At 52.1% G+C, this 23,462-nt stretch overlaps 1 protein-coding gene across 2 annotated transcripts in view; it reads left to right on the top strand.

The window, feature by feature from the left end:
• Positions 1 to 22,811, top strand: part of Sympk (symplekin scaffold protein) — a 31,554-nt gene extending 8,743 nt beyond the window's left edge. Inside the window, exons 7-23 of one of the 2 annotated variants that reach the window (XM_015496675.2) lie at positions 215 to 464; positions 2,232 to 2,402; positions 3,659 to 3,898; positions 7,982 to 8,136; positions 8,599 to 8,749; positions 9,936 to 10,140; positions 10,843 to 10,993; positions 11,828 to 12,063; positions 12,958 to 13,039; positions 13,256 to 13,369; positions 14,488 to 14,635; positions 15,432 to 15,592; positions 16,754 to 16,862; positions 17,144 to 17,244; positions 17,746 to 17,836; positions 18,695 to 18,796; positions 22,012 to 22,811. In XM_015496675.2, coding sequence (XP_015352161.2) covers positions 215 to 464; positions 2,232 to 2,402; positions 3,659 to 3,898; positions 7,982 to 8,136; positions 8,599 to 8,749; positions 9,936 to 10,140; positions 10,843 to 10,993; positions 11,828 to 12,063; positions 12,958 to 13,039; positions 13,256 to 13,369; positions 14,488 to 14,635; positions 15,432 to 15,592; positions 16,754 to 16,862; positions 17,144 to 17,244; positions 17,746 to 17,836; positions 18,695 to 18,796; positions 22,012 to 22,313 — 2,769 coding nt within the window. In that variant the 3' untranslated portion in view covers positions 22,314 to 22,811. Of the gene's footprint in view, positions 1 to 214; positions 465 to 2,231; positions 2,403 to 3,658; positions 3,899 to 7,981; positions 8,137 to 8,598; positions 8,750 to 9,935; positions 10,141 to 10,842; positions 10,994 to 11,827; positions 12,064 to 12,957; positions 13,040 to 13,255; positions 13,370 to 14,487; positions 14,636 to 15,431; positions 15,593 to 16,753; positions 16,863 to 17,143; positions 17,245 to 17,745; positions 17,837 to 18,694; positions 18,797 to 20,255; positions 21,376 to 22,011 lie in introns of those variants that run through there. The other variant, XM_048790681.1, reaches the window with a different exon arrangement.
• Positions 22,812 to 23,462: the final 651 nt, after the last annotated feature.

The following is a 23,462-nucleotide window of genomic DNA, read 5'->3' on the forward strand; positions in this document are numbered from 1 at the left end:
AAAGGGTTATTACTGCGTATCATATCAGGGCAGAGCCAGACAGGGTCCTGTCCTCAGCATCACCTGACACTGAGCTGGGGACCGTTGGGACTCAGTAACTGTTAACCAGATGAATATCCTCGTCATCCACGGGTCTCTAGGAATAGTGCAAGGTGCTGGTGATTGATGTGTTGTCCCTCTCTTTGTCTTCTATTCCTCCCTGGCCTTCTGGCAGTGGATGGTGAAGTCACGGGTCATCAGTGATCTCCAGGAAGCCTGTTGGGACATGGTGTCTGCCATGGCTGGGGACATCATCTTACTGTTAGACTCTGACAATGATGGAATACGAACCCACGCCATCAAATTTGTAGAGGGCCTCATTGTCACCCTGTCACCCCGAGTGGCTGACTCAGAGGTACCCCGACGCCAGGAGCATGACATCAGCCTGGACCGCATCCCTCGAGACCACCCCTACATCCAGTACAGTGAGTGGTGCCCGTCCCCTCTGCTGCCATTGTCCACACTGGCACCCTTCCCCCCAACCCCCGGACTTTCTTTTAATAATGTTTGTTTTGTTTTTTTTTTAACATGGACACAATGCCTTTGTTTTATTCATTCATTTTTATATGGTGCTGAGGATTGAGCCTATTGCCTCACATGTGCAAGGCAAGCGCTTTGCCACTGAGTTGCAACCCCAGCCCCTGCTTTTGTTTTACTTTCTGAAGACAACATAATGCAGGTAATTCAGCGGTTAAGAGCCCTGAGGCTAGGCTTCAATCCTGCTTACCACTTCCTCATGGCTGAGCCAGTTACTCCTCTCTGAACTACACTTTCCCTTCTTAAACAGGCTTGAGTGAGGTTCTGTGAGAGTGCAAACTAATAAATGTCAGTTATTTCATGCTTTTCTTAATTGAATTATTAAAGTAGTACATTCGTATGCTGTAACTGGCAAGTGATATGGGTTGGGGATGTGGGGGATAGCCTCCCTTCCCCAGTGGGGAAGGAAGGTGAACACTGGAAAGAGCATGGTTTTCTTCCAGACTACTTCCAGGGATGCTGTGTTTGCTTTTTGGTTTGCAAAATCAAGACCATGCTTTATATTTTCAGCTGAAAGACATTAGGGTGTCGTGGCTTATGTTTGACTCTCAGCTTTTCCATTGGGCAAGTGACTTACTCTTTCTTTCTCTGAGCCTGTTTCCTTTTTGCTAAACTGGGGACCATTATTATGGCATCTACTTTAGGGTACAGGTATGGGATTTGGTAAGATAGTATGACTGGCATCAGAGCATTCTGTAAGTATTAACTATTCTTATGTATCATTTAACAACTTCTTTAAACAATACGAATGACATCCTTTCCTACCAAAACCATGTTCACATGCTCCACAATATTCCATGATGTGGTGGCCTCATGTTATGATAAGCAGTTCTCTGTCAATCAACATTTACATCGTGTTTTATTCACTATTTCAAATAATATGGAATTCAGTATGTTTACCTACCAAAACTTTTTAAGCATTAACTGTTAGGGACTGGATTAAGGATAGTGGTGCTACAAGAGACTTGTAAGCTCTTTGTGTATGTGTGTATATATGTATGTATTCAAAATTCAGCAATATAGTTCTTTTTGGTGGGGGGGTACCAGGGATTGAGATGTGGCTCAAGGGTACTTAACCTCTGAGCCACATCTCCAGCCCTTTTTTCTGTTTATTTTGAGTTGCTTAGGGCCTCACTAAACTGCTGAGGCTGGCTTTGAACTTGGGGTGATCTTCCTGCCTCAGCCTCCTGAGCCACTAGGATTCTAGTCATGTGCCACTGTGCCTAGCAACAATATAATTCTTGTAGTCAGTTTTCAATAGATGGATATTTAAAATTATTTCTAGTATTCTGTTATTGTAAACCTATGCTTTAACATTCTCAAAACTTAATTTTTATACTTATTAATAGTCTTATAGGCCAGCCATGGTAGTACACACCTATAATCTCAGCTGCTGAGGAGGCTAAGGCAGAAGGATTGTTAAGTTTGAGGCCAGTCTGAACAAGTGAGCAAGGTCCTATCTCAAAATGTAAGAAATAAAATAAAAGGAGGGCTGGGGATGAGCTCAGTGGTGGAGCACCTCTGGCACTTAATTTTCTTTTTCCTGACATCTAGACACCTGAGTATCAGGACTCAGCCTTCTTTTAAACCCCAAATGTTCTCTCTCCAAAGGACTGGGAGAAAGGACCTGCTAACAGGTTTTCCCTTTCTCTCAGATGTGCTGTGGGAAGAGGGCAAGGCAGCCTTGGAGCAGCTGCTCAAGTTCATGGTGCACCCCGCCATCTCCTCCATCAACCTGACCACAGCACTGGGCTCCCTTGCCAATATCGCCCGTCAAAGACCCATGTTCATGTCTGAGGTGATCCAGGCCTATGAAACCCTGCATGGTAAGTCGAGCCACTCCCTCACCTCTCCACTGGCCACACTTCCCATGCATAAAAAGATGTGAGCTAGGTAGTGCCCTGAGTGCTGTTGTCGCTCTAGCCGCTGTGGGCACGAGGGAAGGGTTCTCTGTATTAGATAGTAATTTTTAGCATGTGGCAGAAACCTAGTTCCAAAATGACTTTAAGGACTAGGGATGTCACTTACTCGTAGGGTACTTGCCTAGCTCGATCTCCAACACTGCAAATTAAAAAAAAGAAACACAAACTGGCTTTAATATCAAAATGCATGTGAGTGAAATGGCATAAAGTCTATGAAATACTTTCTATTCTAGCCTTTCCTTCTGGCCTCCAAACAGGGAGGCTATATATTCTAAAATCAGCAAAATGTTTGTTGATGGGTATCTAGAAATAGAGAATATTTTCTCTGCTTTTCTACACAGATAAAAACTTGAAAGTCTGGAGTTGAATCATGAGTATATGCAGAATCACGGATCAGTCTCTGTCCATCTTTTGGCTCTATCTTCTCAATGTTGATTTCCTTTTCTGGGTCTTTCCTTGGGGTAGCGAAGAAGGTGTCCCATAGCTCCAGGCTTCCATTCCAACCACTTAGCAACTGCCAGGGAAAGAGAGTGCCTGCTTCCCCATCATTCCAGCAAAAGTCCAAGGACTGATGCTCATTGTTTCTGATTGGCTGAGCAGAAATTATAAGCCTATCCCTGAACCAATCACAGTGGCCAGGGGAATGTTGTGTTCTCTGTGGCCCCCGGTCTCACTTGCACTTGGATGGAGGATGGAGACGAGGTGGTCCTCTCAAAGAGGAATGGGAGTGTTGTTGGCTGAGGAAGGGACAGTGGACACTGGGCAGGCAGAATTACAGGCATCCTCTTTTGCGCTCGAGCAAGGGAGACTGGTTCATCAAGGTGACCAGCAGACATTGGAAGGGGAGTTTGTGGAAGTGAGGGTCCAATTATAGCCCTACACAGGGGAAGGGTTTAGAATCGAGACCAGAGATGGAGGGACCTGAGATTTTATGTTTAATAAAGTGGAGGTTGTGTTTTTCTCTGTGAAGGGGACTAGTACACTTAAGGGTTTTATGCATCAGCCTGTAAGGGGGAGAGCCGCACACTAGATCTCAGAGCACAGAGCTTTCCTCGGAGTTGCCTGCAAGACCACTGGCCTAGATTGGGGCTGGGAATTTAGACTAGCAGGACTCCTGGAGATCTGTCCACAGCACCAAACTTCTGCCTTTCGTCTTACAGCCAACCTCCCGCCAACGCTGGCCAAATCGCAGGTGAGCAGTGTACGCAAGAACCTCAAGTTGCACCTGTTGAGTGTGCTCAAGCACCCAGCCTCCTTGGAGTTCCAGGCCCAAATCACCACCCTGTTGGTGGACCTGGGCACACCTCAGGCTGAGATTGCCCGCAATATGCCCAGCAGCAAGGATGCCCGCAAGCGGCCCCGAGATGACTCAGATTCCACACTCAAGAAGATGAAGTTGGGTGAGCTAAGGCTGGGGCCTGGCAGGAGGGGGCCATGGGTCATACCCTATTGAAAAGGTTCAGTTATTTACATTAAACTGTTTAATTTGCATTAATATCATGAGTTATATAATGTAATGATATATAATAAGTGAAAGCAATAAAATGAAAATAGTCTCCATCTTCTCCCTCTCCTGAATCCTCAGGATTACAAGTCATGCGCCTACTGTACTTGGCTCTTTTTGAAGTAATGGAGGGTACTGGGAATTGAACCCAGGGTCTCATGTAAACAAGCAATCACTGTGCCACCAAGCTTCATCCCCAGCCTTCTTTTGGAAGTAATTTTTAATGGTTATATTAATAGCCTTCCTTAACACCATTTTTTTTTTTAAATATGACCCATGTTTGTTTCTAGAACATATACCAAAGATTCTTTTTTCATGTTAAAAAATAAGGAATTTTGGTAAAAGGGGTGAGTTGTGAATCTAGCTAGGTTTTTCCATAGTTAAGCATAAGAAATGTCTGTATAGCCATTTTCTGTGCAGGGCAGGTCCCGTGGTGGAATTTCTGGGAATGGTGTGTGGGATGTTAAAGTTATTTTGATTCATCAAGTTTATTTTTCTATTTTATTAAACTTCTAGTTTTGAAATAATTTTGAGTTTAAAGACAAGTTACAGAAACAGTATGGAACATTCCTGTGTATGCCTTACAGGATGTTGAACATGCATTACCTCAGGTGGCAGGTCCCTTTTCTTTAGCCCTCCTTGGACTTTGTGACAACGACATTAGGAAGAGTCCAGGATGGTAGTTTGATAGAATGTCCTGTCATTGAGTTTGTGTGCTTTTGCCTCATGATTGGATCAGGTTATGCACCCTCAGCAGGGATGCTGGGGAAACCATGCCCTGGCCTCTGTTCATGGGACTTGGAGGCGTGTGGTGGCAAGTTGTCCCATTACTCATAATGTTAATTTTCTTCATTTGGTTAAGGTGGTATGTGGCAGGTTTCTAGTGTCACGGACTCTTCTTTAGCTTCATCTGGGCTGGGGGGCACACCCCTGTAATCCCAATGACTTAGGAGGCGGAGGTAAGAAGATGGCAAGTTCAAGGCCAGCCTGGGCAATTTAGCAAGACCCTGTCTCAAAATAAAAAGGGCTGGAGATGTAACTCACTGGTAGAGTGTTTGCTTAGCATATGTGAAACCTACGTTTAATCCCCAGTACCATAAATAAAAGACCAAAAAAAGTACCATTTTTCTCTTTGTAAATACTGAGCTGGGGGAGATCCTTGAACCTGTAAATACTTTTTCTTCTAAAACTTTCACCCTGTAGTTGTAATGTCCATTGATATTTGTCTGAATCTATGATAGCTGTACTGTTTACAAAAAGATCTTCTTTCCACATTTGTTAGTTGGCATTCTCCTCTAGGGAAGAATTTTATTTTCGTCTCCGCAGTTTATTATCAGTAAGGGCTCATGGGTTCTTTTTTTCTATGTTATAATCTGTTGCCATTGTTATTTATTTTCTTGCTCAAATTTCCTCATACTTAGGCACCTGACTTCTATCTTCTTTTAACGGGTCCAATAACACTTTCTGAGCATTTCTTACATTCTAGCATCATAAGACGTTCCAGAGGTATCTTGTATTTTCCCTGGAAACAGTCATTCCTTTGAGTCTGTTTTTATTTATTTGTTTGTTTGTTTGTTTGGGGGGGCATGCCAGGGATTGATCTCTGGCACTCGACCACTGAGCCACATCCCTACCCTATTTTGTATTTTATTTAGTGACAGGGTCTCTCTGAGTTGCTTAGGGCCTCGCTAAATTGTTGAGGCCTTTAACTCGCGATCCTCCTGTCTGAGCCTCTTGAGCCGCTGGGATATAAGGTGTGTGCCACCGTTCCTGGCATGGTTTCTTTCTTTTCTTTTCTTTTCTTTTTTTTTTCTTTTCTTTTTTCTCCTGGCATGGTTTCTTTCTTTCTTCTTTCTTTTTTTAAATAATGTCTTATATTTTTACACCTTTATTTTACTTATTTTTATGGGGTGCTGAGGATCTGACCCAGCACACGTGCTAGGCATGCGCTGTACCATTGAGCCAGCCCCTGTCCTGGCATGGTTTCTTTTAAGGAGGGAATAGTTTCAGAAACAAAAGTCCGAGCACTGAATGTGCCCATTGCTACTGGGTAGATTTACACTCTTGCTTTTTTTTGGCAGCTGGGGGTACCAGGGATTGAATTCAGGGGCACTCGACCACTGAGCCACCTCCCCAGCCCTATTTTATATTTTATTTAGAGACAGGGTCTCACTGAGTTGCTTAGTGTCTCACCGGTGCTGTGGCTGACTTTGAACTCTCAATCCTCCTGCCTCAGCCTCCTGAGCCACTAGGATTATAGACATGCGCCACCACGCCCGGCAGATTTACACTCTCCATAGCTGTTACCAGGCTGGTTTCCAAAGCACCGCAACAGTGTATTGGCACCCTTCAGTGAATCCACCAGCCTTGGGCATACTGTAAACTCGCTGGGCACAAATGGTGTCCTTGGTGTGGGTCTGCACTCTAGCCTGTGTTGAAGCCAGGCTGTGTATCTGTTTATGTTTGGTGGCCATTTTCATTTCTGCAAAGTGCCCATCGTTTTTGCTCATTTTTTTCTAGGTTGTCTTAAGCAGTGGGCTGAATTATATATGCCCTTGCAGAGTGCAGGGCCAACTCTTTGTGATCCTTACAAACTGTTAATATAACCATGTAACATTTTATCACATTCTTGCCATACAATTTTATAGATATAAATTCAAGGACCATCTTTTTTTATTTTTTTAGGTACCCACAAATGAACTCAGGGACATTCAACCACTGAGCCACATCCCCAGCTCTATTTTGTATTTTATTTAAAGACAGGGTCTCACTGAGTTGTTTAGTGCCTTGCCATTGCTGAGGCTGGCTTTGAACTCACGATCCTCCTGTCTCAGTCCTCTGGGATTACAGGTGTGTGCTATCACACCTGGCAAGGAACAACTTTATGACATAGAACTTTTTCTCTATGGTTCAAAGTATTGGTTTCTTTCCCTTGGGCTAGGACTGTTGTCCTGTGTCCACCCAGTCTGCTGTTGTCCATACCATCAGTGCTGCAGGGAATTCCCTGTGCAGTTGACCTTCGTGTGAGTTTTTGGGGTACATACCTACAAATGGAATTGCTGTGTCAACAAGGCATGCACATATAAAATTTTTATCTACTATCAAATGTTTTTTTTTTTTTAATGTTTATTTAGTTGTAGATGAACACACCTTATCTTTATTTTTATGTGGTGCTGAGGATTGAACCCAGTGCCTCACGAGGCAAGCGCTTTACCACTGAGCTATAGCCTCAGCCCTGTCCAGTGCTTTTCCAGGCCATGTGTTTACATTTTCATCGCCTCTGACATCTGTTACTACTAACCATTTGATTTTTTTTGTTAATCATATAAGCAAAAAATGCCATCTTGTTGGGTTTTGAGGGTTTTTGTTTTCTGTATTTTCCTCATTCCTAGAAAAGTTGAATAATGTTTCAAAGATAGAGGTTTGGGGGCTGGGTTGTGGCTCAGTGGTAGAGCTCTTGCCTTGTGTGTGTGTGAAGCACTGTGTTTGATTCTCAGCACCACATATAAATAAATAAATAAAATAAGGTCCATCAACAACTTTAAAAAATAAAAATAAAAATAAAATAGAGATTTGTATATAGTAAATCTCTGTGAAATGATTAGTTGGTTGACCTTTTGTTATTCTTGTCTTCTGGGCTAGCGTGTAGATCAGTGGTAGGGTGCACACCTAGTATACACAAGGCCCTGGGTTCCATCCGTAGCCTTGCAAAACTAATACTGAATAATATTGTCTTCATAGAACTTGGTGTGATTAGGTAGGGGGTTTGGCTTATTCCCATTTCCCAGATGAGAACTGAGGCCTAGAAAGAGGCAGGTTGTTGCCAGGCTCATATGTTGGAGGTGGGGCTACAGCCTTGGTCCTCATCCACTGTGTGGTGCTGATGCTAAGGCCAGTGGAGGCAGGGCCACCTGGGTTCCATGCCAGAAGAGGGCCGCTGCTCTTTACAGAGCCCATAGCTCGTTCTCCCGTATTTCAGAGCCCAACCTGGGGGAAGATGATGAAGACAAGGACTTGGAGCCTGGTCCATCAGGGACTTCAAAGGCCTCCGCCCAGATCTCAGGCCAGTCAGACACAGACATCACAGCTGAGTTCCTGCAGCCTCTGCTGACGCCTGACAATGTGGCCAATCTGGTAAGGATGGCAGCCTGTCTTCCCCAGGGCAAGGAGGGGGGGATCTTCCTGCCCATTCCCTGTCCCCACACCACACTCACCACCTCCTCCAGATGGCACCAGAGGGGTTGTCCAGCAGGCCCTCCCACCTTGGTAGACCTCATCCCTACTCCTTTAGGAAGTCACTTGTCACCACCACTCAGCAGGCCCTCTTTAGGTGCTCTGAGTCCCTGTACCAACTCCCTCACCCTGGTCACTGTCCTCTCCTTCAAGGGGAGGGTCTGCCAGCTGGAGAGCCAGGGGTGGATAATTGAATTGTTGTCCATGTGGCTGGGACTGGCTTTCTGACTCTCTTGGGGGCTGCAGTCCCCTAGAGCAGGCATAGGTCCATCTTGGGCACTATATTTGCTCACTGCCTGGGCACAGGACCAGTACCTGTTGAGTTAGTGCTTAAGGAAGGAATCCCTCCTGGGCCCCCTGCAGGTCCTCATCAGCATGGTGTATTTGCCTGAGACCATGCCTGCCTCCTTCCAAGCCATCTACACTCCTGTGGAGTCAGCAGGAACTGAAGCCCAGATCAAGCACTTGGCTAGGCTCATGGCCACACAGATGACGGCTGCAGGACTGGGTCCAGGTGAGTGTCTCATGGAGCTGGCCCAGACCAGAGATTGGCACTAGCCACTCCTCATGGTGGTGCAGAGGAAGATCGTGTGCCATTTAACGTGTGAATAATCACAGACGCCTTAAATAGAGTGAATACTCGGTATTCTCGGGTTCTGGGCTTTGAAATCCAGCAGACCTGGATCTGGGATCCAAATTGAACCAGATTGGTTCCTTCACTTACTAACTCTGTGACTTTTGTTGGGTTCTTTAGCCTCAGGGAGCCTCAGAGCTTTACCTACTTCAATAGTGCTTTTGAAAAATAAGTTGTACAGCAAAATGCACAACTCTGAAGTGTACACCTTAGTGAATTTTCATAGTGAAAACACCAGTGTACCACCATCTAGATCAAGGTAGCCATCTCCATTACTCTAGAAAGTTCCTTGGCTACAATCCACTCAGAGCAGCTCACCTCCAGAGCGCCCACTCTTCTAGTGACTGCCTCCTAGAGTAGTTTTGCCTCTTCTTAAATTTCATACAAATGGAATCACAGAGGCCTGGCTTTTGCTTGCTGTTAAGTTTTTGTTGTTGTGGGAACTAGTAGTTTATTTTATTGTGCAGTAGTATTTTCTCATGTGAACACACTGCCATGGGGTTTTCAGAACTCCTGATCCTGGACCTGTAGCTTGTTTCCAGATTTTACTCATCATGAATAAAGTTGCTCTGAATGTTTGTGTGATATTTTGTTTGATGCACACACACATGCCTTTTGTCTGTCTTGAGCATATACCAGGGAGTGGAGTTTTGGGGTCGCAGGTTAGGGTGTCATCAGTGCTAGTAAGAACTGCTCATTGGGCTGGAGTTGTAGCTCAGAGGTAGAGCATTTGCCTCGTACGTGTGAGGCACTGGGTTCGATTCCCAGCACCACATATAAATAAGCAAAAAAATAAAGGTCCATGAATAACTAAAAAAAAAATAAAAAAAAAAAAAAGAAAGAAATGCTCATCATGCTTCTAAAGTGGCTGTATCATTTGATATCCCCCACCCCCCCAGCAACAAATAGCACCTCTAGGTTAAGCCTCGGGTTATTTTGCAAAATGAGGATAAAGAGGTTGCAGGTTTCCTTGAGGCATCTTGGGCACAAGGTGCAGCTGGAGCGGAGAGCATCCTGAGGGGTCCAGTGTGCGCAAGTGGGTCTGACATCCTGGGTGTCCCCTCAGGTGTGGAGCAGACCAAACAGTGTAAGGAGGAACCCAAGGAAGAGAAGGTGGTGAAGCCGGAGAGTGTCCTTATCAAGAGGCGTCTGTCAGCCCAGGGCCAAGCCATCTCTGTGGTGGGCTCTCTGAGCTCCATGTCCCCATTGGAAGAGGAGGTGCCCCAGGCCAAGAGGAGGCCAGAGCCCATCATCCCTGTTACACAGCCCCGGTGAGTCCTTGTCTAGGAGCTGGGCAGGGTGGGAGCCTCTGATTCCAATCAGTGCTGTAACCACTAAGCCTTTGTGTTTTCTGTAAAAATGGGAGAAAAGTGTCTCATAACCATCAGGGAGAATGGTGTCAACTGGTAATGACGGTCAGGCTAATGAGGTAGAAAACTTAGGGTGAAGGCCGTCGTGGTTGAAAGCACATCGCTTGATCCTAGCATGTGGTGAGGGCTCCTAGTTGTCACTCTCATTCTATCTTCGTCTCCCTCACATGTGGACCACAAACCAGCTACCTGGGCTTGTGTACTACTGAGGGGACCTCCCGCCCCCTCTAGGCTCTCTGTCCCTTCCCTGCTCCCTCCTTGCATCACACCCACAGCAGGTCCCCTCCGAAGGCTCTGTACTTATTCTTTCTCTACCTGGAAAGCTGCCCCTGGTCTTGGTGTCTGGTGCCGCCTTCACTCAGGTCTCTACTCACAGGAACTGTCCCTAAGCAAAACCCAGTGGCAGCTCTCCCTCCCCTTGCCCTTGTCCCTTGCCCCTTGCCTTGCTGGGCCTCAGAGTCATGGGGAGTTTAGATGCAGCATGAGGACAGGTAGCACCTGTGTGGCTTGTCTCATGCCTGAGGTGGGGAGAGTTAGCAGATGGGCCCTGGCTACACAAAGGATGCTCCAGGTCACTGTGTCTGACCCTGTTCTTCTGCACAGGCTGGCAGGTGCCGGTGGGCGCAAGAAGATCTTCCGTTTGAGTGACGTGCTGAAGCCCCTGACAGATGCCCAGGTTGAAGCCATGAAGCTGGGTGCTGTGAAGCGGATCCTGCGTGCTGAGAAGGCTGTGGCCTGCAGCGGGGCAGCACAGGTATGCCTGTCCCCCAGCCGTCCTTCAGTCCTTGCCCCAAGGGTCTACCTCATATCCCAGGGAAAGCCTATGCAGGGTCCTACCTCCTGGCTGCAGACGCCAGCTCTGCCTTCCAGCTGTTCCTCCAGCCATGCCCGAGAGAAGAATGCAGACACACATTCTTCACCAGTCCTGGGGCCAGGAGGAGGGCTGCGCCTGTGGTCCTGATCATTTGTGATTGTCAGCATTCTTAGGAGCAGGTTTTACTGTCAGGCACACCTTGTTTCAAATTGATTCTGCTGCTTGCTACTGCTGTAAGCCTGTTAATCAACCATTCCCCCATTATTTGAAATTGGTTTTTAATTAGGCAGTAGTATATGGACACAGGCTGTTAAAAAAATATTACCACAGCTGGGGAGGTGGCTCAGTGGTAGAGCGCTTGCCTAGCATTCTCAAGGCCCTGGGTTCCATCCCCCATCACCACAAAACAAAAGGTTTGTAGGCGATGTAGACACAATACAGTCTTCCTTGGCCATCACCTGCCTCCTGTCCCCTTTCCGGAGGTGACTACCCAAATTAGGAGCATCTTTCCAGATCTTTTTTTGTGCTTGTAAGGACCCAGGTACTTCGGCCAACTCACATTTATCTGGTGCTGATTGACAGTTTGTTCCTTTCCCTCCTCCACCCACTACACAGACAGGACCCTGCTGGGCACGGAGTCTTCAGCTGCCTTCCTTACTTTAACACCATGACTGCACTGGGGGTTCCAAGTCCAGGTGGGAGGAGCTGCAGGGTGTGATCATGGGGTTCTGGATGGCCCGGCCCACCTGTCATGCTTTCTTGCTGCTTTACCAGGTGCGCATCAAGATCCTAGCCAGCCTGGTGACACAGTTTGACTCAGGTCTGAAGGCTGAGGTCCTGTCCTTCATCCTGGAGGATGTTCGGGCCCGGCTGGACCTGGCCTTTGCCTGGCTCTACCAGGAGTACAATGCTTACCTGGCAGCGGGTCCCTCAGGCACCCTGGACAAGTACGAGGACTGCCTCATCCGTCTGCTCTCTGGCCTGCAGGAGAAACCAGACCAGAAAGATGGGTGAGGGAGACACCCCTGTGCCCTCCTGACTCCCTCCTGTGTCCTGCTTTCCTTTCCCTCTTCACCATCACCCATGTCAGTTGCGTGCCCCCCACACACCTGCGTTTCCCTTCTTGCCTCCCTGTCTCCATGTGCAAGGATTCAGCTTTGAGTGTGGGGCCTGGGTTGTGCTCCCTGGGCTTTTGCCCAGTTCTGCCACATGCTTGGAGTGGCCTCTGGCACTTACCTCTGGGCCTCTTGTTTTTTTAATCTAGCATCCTCCCTATTCTTGGCCTCAGCTTACCTGTTTGTCCTCCATTGGGCAGCTCTGGTGACATCTTGTGGTGTTAATGCTGTCTGGTTACTTCCCCTCTAAGAACCTTCCATGTTTCTCCGTTGCTCTTGGGGGTAAAATACAGCCTCCTAAGCCTCCTGGCCTATGAGTCTTGGTGTCACCCAGGCTCTTTAGCCTTTCTCTGCCCCTCTCCTCCCAAATTTCAGCCACTTTGGTCTTCTGCCTGTTCCTTGACACGCGGAGCTCAGGGCGTTGGCTCCTTCTGTCCACTCTTCCTAGAACTCCCCTCCCCCAGCTCTTCATGTGGCTGCTCCTTCTCATCCACCAGCATCGACTCAAATGTTATCTCAGGTGGTCTTGTGTGACTCCCACATCTAAAGTAACAAAGCCTTCTCTACCTGCACCCCGTTCTTCCCTCTCATCGTTGAATTGAGTGAGTGAAGTTAGGAATCCCGTTGACCAAAGGGAGAAACTGACTTTCAGAGAAGTCTCTGCCCAGATCAGCCAGCTGGCGGCTTTGAACTGTGGCCTATTCATGTCAAAGCTCTGGAACCAGCTTTGGGCCACTGGGAAGCAGATGGCTTTTCCTCTGCAGCTGTTCCCTGTGCCTCCCTTGGCAGGATCTTCACCAAGGTGGTGCTGGAGGCACCACTCATCACCGAGAGTGCCCTGGAGGTGATTCGCAAGTACTGTGAAGACGAGGTGAGCCAGGCGGTTGTGGTGCCACAGGGACCTGCTGGTCATGCAACCCGGTTGGGGACAGGGCCCGCCTCAGGGTCTGAAGGGCACAGAACCTAGACCTGGTGGTGGGGCTGGCACGGGAGGCCTGGTCTTTTGACTTGATCTGGGGGAGGTAAGGGAGAGATTCCAGGGCACACGGCCATAGATGGCGTTCTGATCCCCTCCCTCCTGCCACAGAGCCGCACCTATCTGGGCATGTCCACCCTTCGAGACCTGATCTTCAAGCGCCCATCCCGCCAGTTTCAGTACCTGCATGTCCTCCTGGACCTCAGTTCCCACGAGAAGGACAAGGTGAACCCTATACCACACTGGGCTGTGCTCAGTTGGTTGTGTGTGGAGGCCTTCCCCTGTCCCCAGCAAACAGCCAGCCTGGTGGCACGAGGCCACTGAGAAACAAGGGATGCCAGCAGCATGTGGTATCCCCCCTTGCACTCCACCCACGTTGGTGAGCTTGAACACATTTTGGTTTTTTGGTTTGGTTTGGCACCAGGGATTGAACCTAGGGGCTCTTAGCCACTGAGCCATATCCTCAGACTGTTTGATTTTTTGAGATGGGGTCTCACTAAGTTGCTTATGGCCTTGCTCAGTTGCTAGCTTTGAACTTGCGATCCTCCTGCCTCAGCCTCCTGAGTCACTGGGATTACAGGCGTGGGCCACCACGTCTGGCTTGAACCCCTAAAAGCTGAACCTGACTAGTCAAGGAGCCAGTGTGATGCAGGCAGTGAGGACATGGCATGCTCAGTGCTGGAGCAGAGCAGCGTGTGGCTGTGAGCCCTGGGTGGGGGTGGTGAGAGAGGTGGAAAGGCTCGTGGGAGAGAGGAGTGTGCTGAGGCCTGGGCTGTGAGTGGGGGTGTGCTCTGGATGGGGCCTGATGGGCATGTGCAGGGCCTGATCAGGGCCCTTGACTTGTCCCTGTGCCAGCCCTTTGCCAGAACCCTCACCTGGTGGCCTGGGAGTATCCCTCACTCAGTGTACCCCAGTGTACTCTCCCTGGTCTGTGCTGTCACTGGGGGCAAAGTGGTGCTCCTGGATCCTGGCAGATGGTGTCTGAGTGAAACAGACCAAGCCCATGTTGGAATTCCAGGCAGTGGGGAGCCTAATGTGCCAAGTTGCAAAGCCAGAGACTTGGCAGGCAGCGTCACTTTTGAGGAACCGAGGAAAGCTCAAGCTGCGTGGAGTAGTGAGCCAGGCGAGGGCTGGGAGATTGACATGGAGGTGGAAGAGAGGTCATGATGTCCAGCCGCCGGGAGGGGCACCTCCCTCCCACTGGCAATGGGCCTTGGCCCTATCCCCGCTGTGCTGGCCGTTTCTCATGCTGGGCTTGTTTTCACCTTAGTGCTGCTGAGAAGGGCAACTGGCCCTCCCCTCCTGGTGCCCACTGTACCTTTCTCATGCCCCTCTCTCCTTAGGTGCGTTCCCAGGCCCTGCTGTTCATCAAGCGCATGTACGAGAAGGAGCAGCTGCGGGAGTATGTGGAGAAGTTTGCCCTCAACTACCTGCAGCTCTTGGTCCACCCCAACCCACCCTCTGTGCTGTTTGGAGCTGACAAGGACACAGGTTTGGTGCAGGTTCATCAGATGCGTACTGAGCCCTGCCCAGCCTGCTAGGGAGGACACTCAGACCAAGCGATGGGAGCGGGCAGGGCTGGCACAGCTAGCCAGGGGGGTCCAGGAGCCCTGGTGAAGAGGGTGCCTGGCCTGTCCTGAAGGGGCCGGAGAGGCCTAAGGACAAGGAGGGCTAGGCGCTGTGGGCTCCAGGAAGGACTTTCCAGCTAGGTCCCTAGCAGAGCCCCAGGTCCTCAGAATTAGACAGTGAAACCTAGGCCCCAAGTCAGTGGACCCTTGCCTGGGAAGGTCAGGGGCTCTGGTGAATGCACAGGAGGCGAGGCTCAGCCTGGGTGCAGGGAAACCTGCCCGGGAGAGCACTGTGAGCCCCAAGACGAGGAGGTGTGAGAAGAGGAGCTGGTAGGGCGAGGACCTGGAAGGCTGGCCTCAGGGGCTGCGTGGCTGGCAGAGTGTGCCGGGTCTGCTGCTCCCTTCTCTGCACAGGGCAGATGATGCCAGGCAAGAAGCCAGGGGCTATCCTGAGGCCACAGGGCAGTCTTGGCAGGACTGGAAGGGGGACAGGGTCAGATTGCATTTTAGAAAGATGCTTCTAGTTGCCATGGCTTCGTGGTCAGAGGTGGCTAGAAGCAGGAGTCCTGGGCTGCCCCACTTCCCTGGAGGATCTGCTTCCCAGTGCTGGCTCCCTTCTCTGCCTGCCCCCTTCCTCCCATTGCCCTTGCTCCTTGGAAAGGAAAACACTGGGGTCAGGGGTTGGGTGGTGAGTCTGATACCTGGCCCTGTCCTGCCAGAGGTGGCTGCGCCCTGGACCGAGGAGACAGTGAAGCAATGTCTGTACCTCTACCTGGCCCTCCTGCCCCAGAACCACAAGCTGATCCACGAGCTGGCCGCTGTGTACACCGAGGCCATCGCCGACATCAAGCGGACCGTGCTGAGGGTCATTGAGCAGCCGGTGAGGCCCCTGAGCCCACCAGGTTGTGCCCACTCCCTGGCAGGGCTGAGTCCCAAACTGTAGCTCTTGCTCAGGTGTCTCTGCTTTAGAACTAAGCCCAGAGGGCTGTCACCCTGGGCCTGCAGCTCAGTGGCTCGTGGGTGGTCCTCACATCTTCCGTATTTGCAGGAAGAGACAGGTGGGCCCAGAGACTCAGAGCCTGAGGTTGGACAGACCTGGGTTCATATTCTGCCTTTTCCTTTCTCACCGTGCCCTTGGGCCCTGTCAGTGAAAACAAAGGGCATGATCCAGTCTCCCAAACATTTCAGGAGTCTGAACACATGCATATCATCCTCTGTGCCCCTGTCACCACTTAGAGTTGGCTTTCCTCTCCATCGCCAATAGAAATCTTAAGTTGTCTTTACATAAAAATGTCCCCCCTGCCCTTCTCCCTGGAGCCCCAGGGCTGCCCACAGGAGAAGCAGCTCAGTGGCAGGCCAGCCCTGCAGCTCGCAGTGTCCGCCCTCCAGTTTGCCATGGGATTTGAAATGACTTTCATAACCTCATCTCTGCCCTGGACTTTTAAATTGGAAAATTTCTAACAGACACAAAGGGAGAAAGAACAGTGTGTTCTTCCCCACACACCTGCCTCCAGATGTGATGGTGTGCTTACCTATAAAGTGGGGATAACATGCTTCCTGGCTGAAGCAAGGTTTTCTGTGCACCTCCAAGGTGAGCCACCTGCAGTTTGCAGGAAAGAGCCCATCACGTTGCAGGCAGCCAGTTTTCTTTATGGCTATAAATGTTTTCGAGCAAAGGGGAGCCTGACTCCTCCTACCTGTGTTGACTCCAGAACCAGCAGCAGGCTGAGCCTGGGGTGTTTGGCCAAGCTGATGGTCATGGGAAGGCCCTACCCAAGGAGTTGGCACATGGGCTAGATTCAAGACAGTGGAAGGGGAGGCAGCATCAAAGAGGCCAGGGAGTTGGAACAGGTCCCAGTTGAGACTAGGAAGAGCCCCGTGTGTCTGACCTCCACTCCTACCACCTTGTCCAGAGGTCCCCCAGCTATCAACTCCGTGTCCAGTTCTCCTGTTCCCAGCATTCCCCTCAATGACCTCCCCTGATACCCCTGGCCTCCCCAAGCTCTCACCCTGGTCAAGTCCTCCTGATCTCTGCTTCTAGATTCGAGGAATGGGCATGAACTCACCAGAGCTGCTCCTGCTGGTGGAAAACTGCCCCAAGGGGGCAGAGACACTAGTCACGCGATGTCTGCACAGCCTCACAGATAAAGGTGCCGGGGCTTTTCCCTCCTGGGCCACATGTTCCCAGCCCTGGGAGTCAGGGCTGCCGGATCCAGATGACTGTACCTAGTGGGTCTCTCCTGTCCTGGGGCCCTGGCTTCTCTGTTTAGAGCAGGATATCACTGGTTGCCTGTGGTCAGCCAGGGCAATGGGGGTCTCTGCTGGGCAGTTGAGCTGTCCCTTACCCACGTGCCTGTGCCTCCGCCTCTGGTGCTCACCTTCACCTGTCCTCACCACCCCAACTCTGCTTCCTGCTCATTCCCCTCTGCAGTGCCACCCTCCCCAGAGCTGGTGAAGCGGGTCCGGGACCTCTACCACAAGCGGCTGCCCGATGTCCGCTTCCTCATCCCAGTGCTTAATGGGCTGGAGAAGGTACAGCGTGGGCTGTCCGGCTGTCCCCTGCCAGCATGTGGTGGGATGGGGGGCAGAAGCATGAGAGGCAAGGTGGAAAGCAGCTGGCCTGTGGCCAGGAATTTCCATCAGCTGGGCCCTGTGGGAGATGTTCAGGGGCGCAGTCCCAGGGCTGCTCCTGCCTTAAGCAGGTCACATCCCATCTTAGCTGAGGACTACAGTGGTATCCTGTGTGTACACACGGTTGTCCCAAGGCCTGCAGACGCTGGTGTCCCCAATGTGGGGGAAGCACCTCCTTAAGTGCTGCATCCCTGGTGGGGTCTCACCCTGTGAGCCTGGGACCTTGAGCCAGCCTCATCTACCTAAGGATGGTGCGCTCTGTCCACGCTTGCAGGGGGAGCAGCCTAAGTGGTGGGAGGAAGGCACAGATGGGGGCTGGAGCCCTCCCCAGGACAAGCACATGGGGCCTGTTGGGGAAAGGGTGGGGTGTATCTGATGGTGCCCATCCCACCTCCCCTGTAGAAGGAGGTGATCCAGGCTCTGCCCAAGCTCATCAAACTCAACCCCATCGTGGTGAAAGAAGTCTTCAACCGCCTGCTGGGCACCCAGCACGGTAGGTGACAGGTGATAGCCCTTCTTGCCTCCCTCCCTCAGGTGGGCACAAAGGGCATACAGAGTGCCTGGGGAGGCATATATCGCCTTCTGGGAGAGGCATCTACTTGTGCTGCTCCCTGTGGTGCTGCCTGCCTTGGTCTCAGTGGGTGCAGTGCCCCCAGGCCAAGGACTTGGTCCCTCAGATCTTACCTGGATCCCTCAAGCTGTGGGCCAGGGGCATTTTGTCTGATATGGTCAAAAAAGAAAACTACCAAGTAATGAGGGTTCCTTGCCTCCTCCCCCGTGGCCAGAAACACCACACCTGCTGGTTTTGTGCCCAGGAGGGCCTGGGGCGTCCAAATAGCAGCAGCAGAGGACCACCCCACATACCACTGCTCCCCCCATCCCACTCTGTGCAAGTAGTGGAGAAGAGTTGGGACACCAGGCACCTATTGGCCTGAAGTAGGTGTCAGGCCTGAGATGAGGCAGGAGAGTGCCTCTGTGACCATTCTTCACTGGGGCCACTCTGGGTTGCGATCATTGCCCTGCCCTGCCCTGCCCTGCAGATACCCATGAGCATCTGTTCCATACTAGAGCTGGTGCTAGGAGCCAGCTGTGGGCCCTCCTGGTCCACCTTCAGGGGCCACAGCAGCCCTGCTGCACTGACAGGCTTTGGTGAGGGCAGGAACCCAGGTGGGGGAGAGCAGGGCAGGGCGAAGGCCTCCGAGCTTCACCCACAGACCTCCCCTGCTCCAGCCCTGTCCTAGCCCCTGTGAAGCAGGGCATCTCATCTTTACAGCCCCCCCCCCCGGTCTGGGTACCTCGGAGCCCCCACTTAGACCCCCCACTGTCTCCCCACTCCTCCCACCTGCTGCAGGTGAAGGGAACTCTGCCTTGTCCCCCCTGAACCCTGGAGAGCTCCTGATTGCATTACACAACATCGACTCGGTGAAGTGCGACATGAAATCCATCATCAAAGGTGAGGTGCCCCGCCCCCCACACTTCAGTGGCCAGCCCTGTGGGGTGTAGCGTCTCCATGGCCCCACACAACTGGCTGGCAACTGCCCCATTGAACACTGTGCCCTACAGCCTGCCTTTGGCTCCAAGACACCGCGTTCCCCTCTATTCCACTCCCAGGTCCTGCTTTTCAGGCCCTCACCTTTTTCGGTCTCCACATAAGGCATGGCATACCTACCTACTGCACTGGCACAGGGTGGTCCCAGGGAATAAGCAGGGCCCCCTTTCACCTCCACCCCAAGGAATGGGAGGAAGCAGGGCCCACAGTGAGTAGTGGTCGGAAGCCACTGCTGCGAGTAGGCAGAGCAGAGTTGGGACACCAGGCACCTGTTGGCCTGAAGTAGGTGCCAGGCCTGAGATGAGGCAGGAGAGTGCCTCTGTAACCAGGAGTTGGCAACAAACTGGCCAGCTCTCACTGCTCACCAATCACTCTGAGCCAGGCTCTCTTTATTGCCCACGGCCTGTTCTTGTTGGTGCCATCATATTACCTGGTAAAAATGTCGATTTTCACTTTGTAGACAGGAAATGAATTCCAGAGAAGTTAAGTAACTTGCACAGGACCACACAGCACCTAGGCAGTGTGACAGAGAACAGAATCTGAACTAGGTGGACCTGAGTTAAGGGTTTTGCCCACACACACCCTGGAGCTCAGGGGGCCTCCCTGAGGAGAGCTCGTCCCAGCTCTCCAGAGCCCCTGCACTCCCTCTCTCCATGAGGTTTCTGGGTCAGGAGCTGTCCTTGCTCTGGAAATGAAGTCCCTGCCTATTGCCTTCTCTGCTCTGAAGACGACTGTTCTCTGACTCCCCTCATCTTGGGTCTGGGGCCTCATCTCTGAGTTTCTTCCTTCATGTTCTGGCATGGAGTGGCTTCTTCAGCGTGCTTTTCCCTAGCTCTCCTCAGCAGGTGCTCTCCGAGACCCCTACGGCAGGAGAGGAGCGCATAGAGACGTGAAACTGAGGCGGCACCGAGGCCTCTAGTGGGAGAGCAGTGGGGGAGACAGGAGTGGGCAGGCTAGGTCCAGGAGTGCAGGCATTAGGCTCCTTGTGCCCCCTGCAACCTGCATTTTTTGCAGTGCTGGGGATTGAACCCGGGGCCTCATGCGTGCTAAGCATGTGCTTTTCCACGAGCTACACCCCCTCCCCTCCTCAACCCCTTTGAAGTACTGAGCAAAGTTCCGCCCTGTTCCCAAGGACAACATGTTCGAATAGATTGCATACAGTTTGAGGGGATCAACAAACTCCATCATACCCACTAAGACTGTCCTTGGACCTGGAGCAGAAGCCCTGACCGGCCTAGGGTCGAGAAACCATGGCCCAGGGAGGAAAAGGGCCTTGCCAGCAGTCATGCAGGTGGCCAGCAGCCAGGGCCCTGAAAGCTTCATCAGGGCCTGCCCCTCTTCACGCACCCCTTTTTCTTGCCAGGCTCTCAGGCCTGCACACGTCTGCCATTCCTGCTGAATCCTTGCACCCAGTCCACCAGCCCGGCCCAGAGCATACTTCTTGCTTAGGCCCCGGTAGTTCCAGCTGCACTAGCACTACCACCACAAGACCCAGACTGAGAAGTCCAGTCTTCACCTGTGACTTTGGAGCCAGTGCCCCTGCCGTTCAACCCCCACCACATATATACACACACCGGCATCTAATGAATAGCAGTGGGAAGAAAAGGTCATGGCCCAGGAATGGTCATTAGACTCCTTGAATGCCCCGTTTGGGGAGGTGGGCACTGGGGATGGAACCCAAGGCCTCGTGCATACTCAGCAAGTGCTCCCCCACTTCTAACTAGACCCACCCTAGCACTTGGCTCAGCCCTGTTCTGGCTGATGATGGGATCATGCAGAGATGGTGTCAGACCCAGTCCTGTCCTTCCAGGTTCAGAGTCCAGAGAGGGAGACACTTTGCTGGGACAATCTCAGCTCAGAGGACAGGGCTCTGATAGGGCAGCCAGGAGGACCTGTCTGACCTAGCCTGGCTGTGGGACTTCCTGGAGAAGGTAGTAGCCCAAGGAGAGCAGGAAGGCTAAGTAGGGGTGAAGTGGTCCAGGGCTGCACCAGCCAGAGCCAGGTGGAGGCCAGGTTGGCTGCCCACATGGAGCCCTATAGGCCCCAGTGGTGATTTGTCCTTGATCTCTCTCGGTCCTCTGGGGGGAGAGGGTCAGGTTTGAGCTTGTGGGAGACCCCTTAGGCTCCTATATGGAGAGCATATTAGAGGCTGAGTGGGCAGCCCTGGAGGAGGCTGGGCAGGAGTGAGGGTTGGGCTAGGAAAGGCGGTTGGCTCTGGAGGCCTCTAGGCAGCAGAGCAGGCTGGACCCATGGCCTCTGGTCATGAGAACGAGGAATAGGTGCCTCCTCAGTTTCTGGCAGGTCCTCAGGTGCACTCTCCTCTGCCCCTTCAGCCTTTTTCCCGGGTCTGTCTTCCTGAAGAACACCCCTCCTTCCTCTCTGGGCCCCCTGTTCCTTGTAGGACCGTCCCATCCCATTCTCCACTAATCTCTCAAGGATTGGGGGATCTCTTATGACTCAATAAAGACTTCCTTGTTGACAGATTCACATGGCAAGTGGTGTTTGGGGAAGGTGGGCTTGAGGCAGCTCCTGGGTTTCCCTACTAGCACAGTGGATGGGGTGCTGCCACCACTCCTGGGGGTACAGACCCCAAGGCCAGCCTTTCTGGCTCCTGCTGCTGGGGGATTCATCATATGTCCCAGCCCCATCCTCATCTTGTTCCTCCTTTGCCTGAAAATCTGCTGTGTCCCTGTGTCCTCACACCTGCCAGCCCTGGTATCCCCCATCATCCCAGCACCAGCACAGACTCTTATGCTCCTGACCAGCCTGGTGGAGGGCCACCTTCTGTCCCCTCTGGAGAGGCTTATGGAAGTCAGTAGCTACTTTCCAGGGCTGTCCTCAAAGGGGCTGTGGTGTCCCCAGTGTGCCTGGCATGAGGCTTCCAGGTAGTGGGACATGTCTCCTCCCTAGCACTAAGCCCATAGGTGACCAAAGGCCAAGCTGAAATGTGTCCTCAGGAGGGGGCCTTCTGCTGGGGCCTGGGAGCTCCAGGAAGCTTGGGGCGGCCCCTGTCCTCACACGTGGCAGCAGGGCTGAGGCTCTCCAAGGGTGGTTGGACTCCCACTCCCCAGGGGTGGCTGGGCAAAGAGAGGACAGGCCCACTCTCCGCCTCCTCACAGCCACCAACCTGTGCTTTGCGGAGCGGAACGTATACACGTCGGAGGTGCTGGCCGTGGTGATGCAGCAGCTGATGGAGCAGAGCCCCCTGCCCATGCTGCTCATGAGGACCGTCATCCAGTCCCTGACCATGTACCCCCGCCTGGGGGGCTTCGTCATGAACATCCTCTCCCGCCTCATCATGAAGCAGGTAACCTGCCCTTGGCCATCCAGCTCTGGCCCCCAGGAACAGACTGCAGAGGTGGTGCTGAGGAGAGACTGGAGACCACCTGAGCCCTCCTCCCCCCAAGGGGAGCCTGGCTGAGCAGGCCCATCAGAGACCCCTTGCTCTGCCTCCTGCCAAGAAAGCACAGTGCTCCAGGGGCCTGTGACTCTGAAGGCCACAGGGTGGTGAGTGAGGGCAGCTGGGTGGTAGGAGCGGTGTAGGCTTGAGGGGCTGCACACAGCACTGCACCTGGCCAAGATGCATCCCACAGCTGAAAGATAGGCCAGTTTTCAATAGATGAGAAATCAGAGCTTTTAGAAATACCAAGCTGGGCATGGTGGTACATGCCTGTAATCCCATTGACCTGGGAGGCTGAAACAGGAGGATCACAAGTTTGAGGCCAGCTTCAGCAACTTAGCAATACCCTATCAAAATAAAAAGGGCTGGGGTGTAGCTGAGTGGTAGAACACCCCTGGGTTCAGTACCAAAGAAGAAATAATGACCCCCAAAAAAATCTCACCTGCAAGCACCAGACAGTAGCACAAAGACTGCAGCTTTGCAACATCTGGCTTAGAAGCTCAATGCAGAAGCNGGGGGGATCCCTGCTGTGCCACAGAAGATCAAGGACTCTAGAGGTTTTGGGGGTGCCTAAGAGGGCCTCCGAGCCAGAGTTCTCCACAGCGCCTCCTCTTGCTCTTCACCTAGCAAGCACACATCCCCAACTCGATCATGACCATCTTGGAGGCCAGTGGCAAGCAAGAGCCAGAGGCCAAGGAGGCACCTGCAGGGTCCCTGGAAGAGGTGAGGGTCCTGCAGCCCACCAGTCTAGATTCCCCAACCCTGTCAATCCAAGTCGGCAAGAACCTCCCACCTCCTCCCACCCTGAGAGGTGCCGGCTGCCTAGGCTACCTGTGTCAGCATACCCTCCTACTGAAAGAGGGCGGGCCCTTTTAATTGCTCACGATAAGACGCTCCTGACCTAGCACCCTCCTTGCTCTCCGCAGCAGGGTAGTCTCTGACTCCTTTACCCCATCCTCTGCAAGCATCTCCCTGAGCTTCTGTGTGCCCCTCCCCATCCCCAGGACGACCTGGAACCCCTGGCTCTGGCCCCTGCTCCGGCCCCTCGGCCCCCTCAGGACCTCATCGGCCTGCGGCTGGCCCAGGAGAAGGCCTTAAAGCGGCAGCTAGAGGAGGAACAAAAGCTGAAGCCTGGAGGCTCGGGAGTCCCCGTGGCGTCTTCCTCGTCCT

The sequence above is a fragment of the Marmota marmota genome, unplaced genomic scaffold (assembly GCF_001458135.2).
Source record: "Marmota marmota marmota unplaced genomic scaffold, marMar, whole genome shotgun sequence".
NCBI classification, from domain to species: domain Eukaryota; kingdom Metazoa; phylum Chordata; class Mammalia; order Rodentia; family Sciuridae; genus Marmota; species Marmota marmota.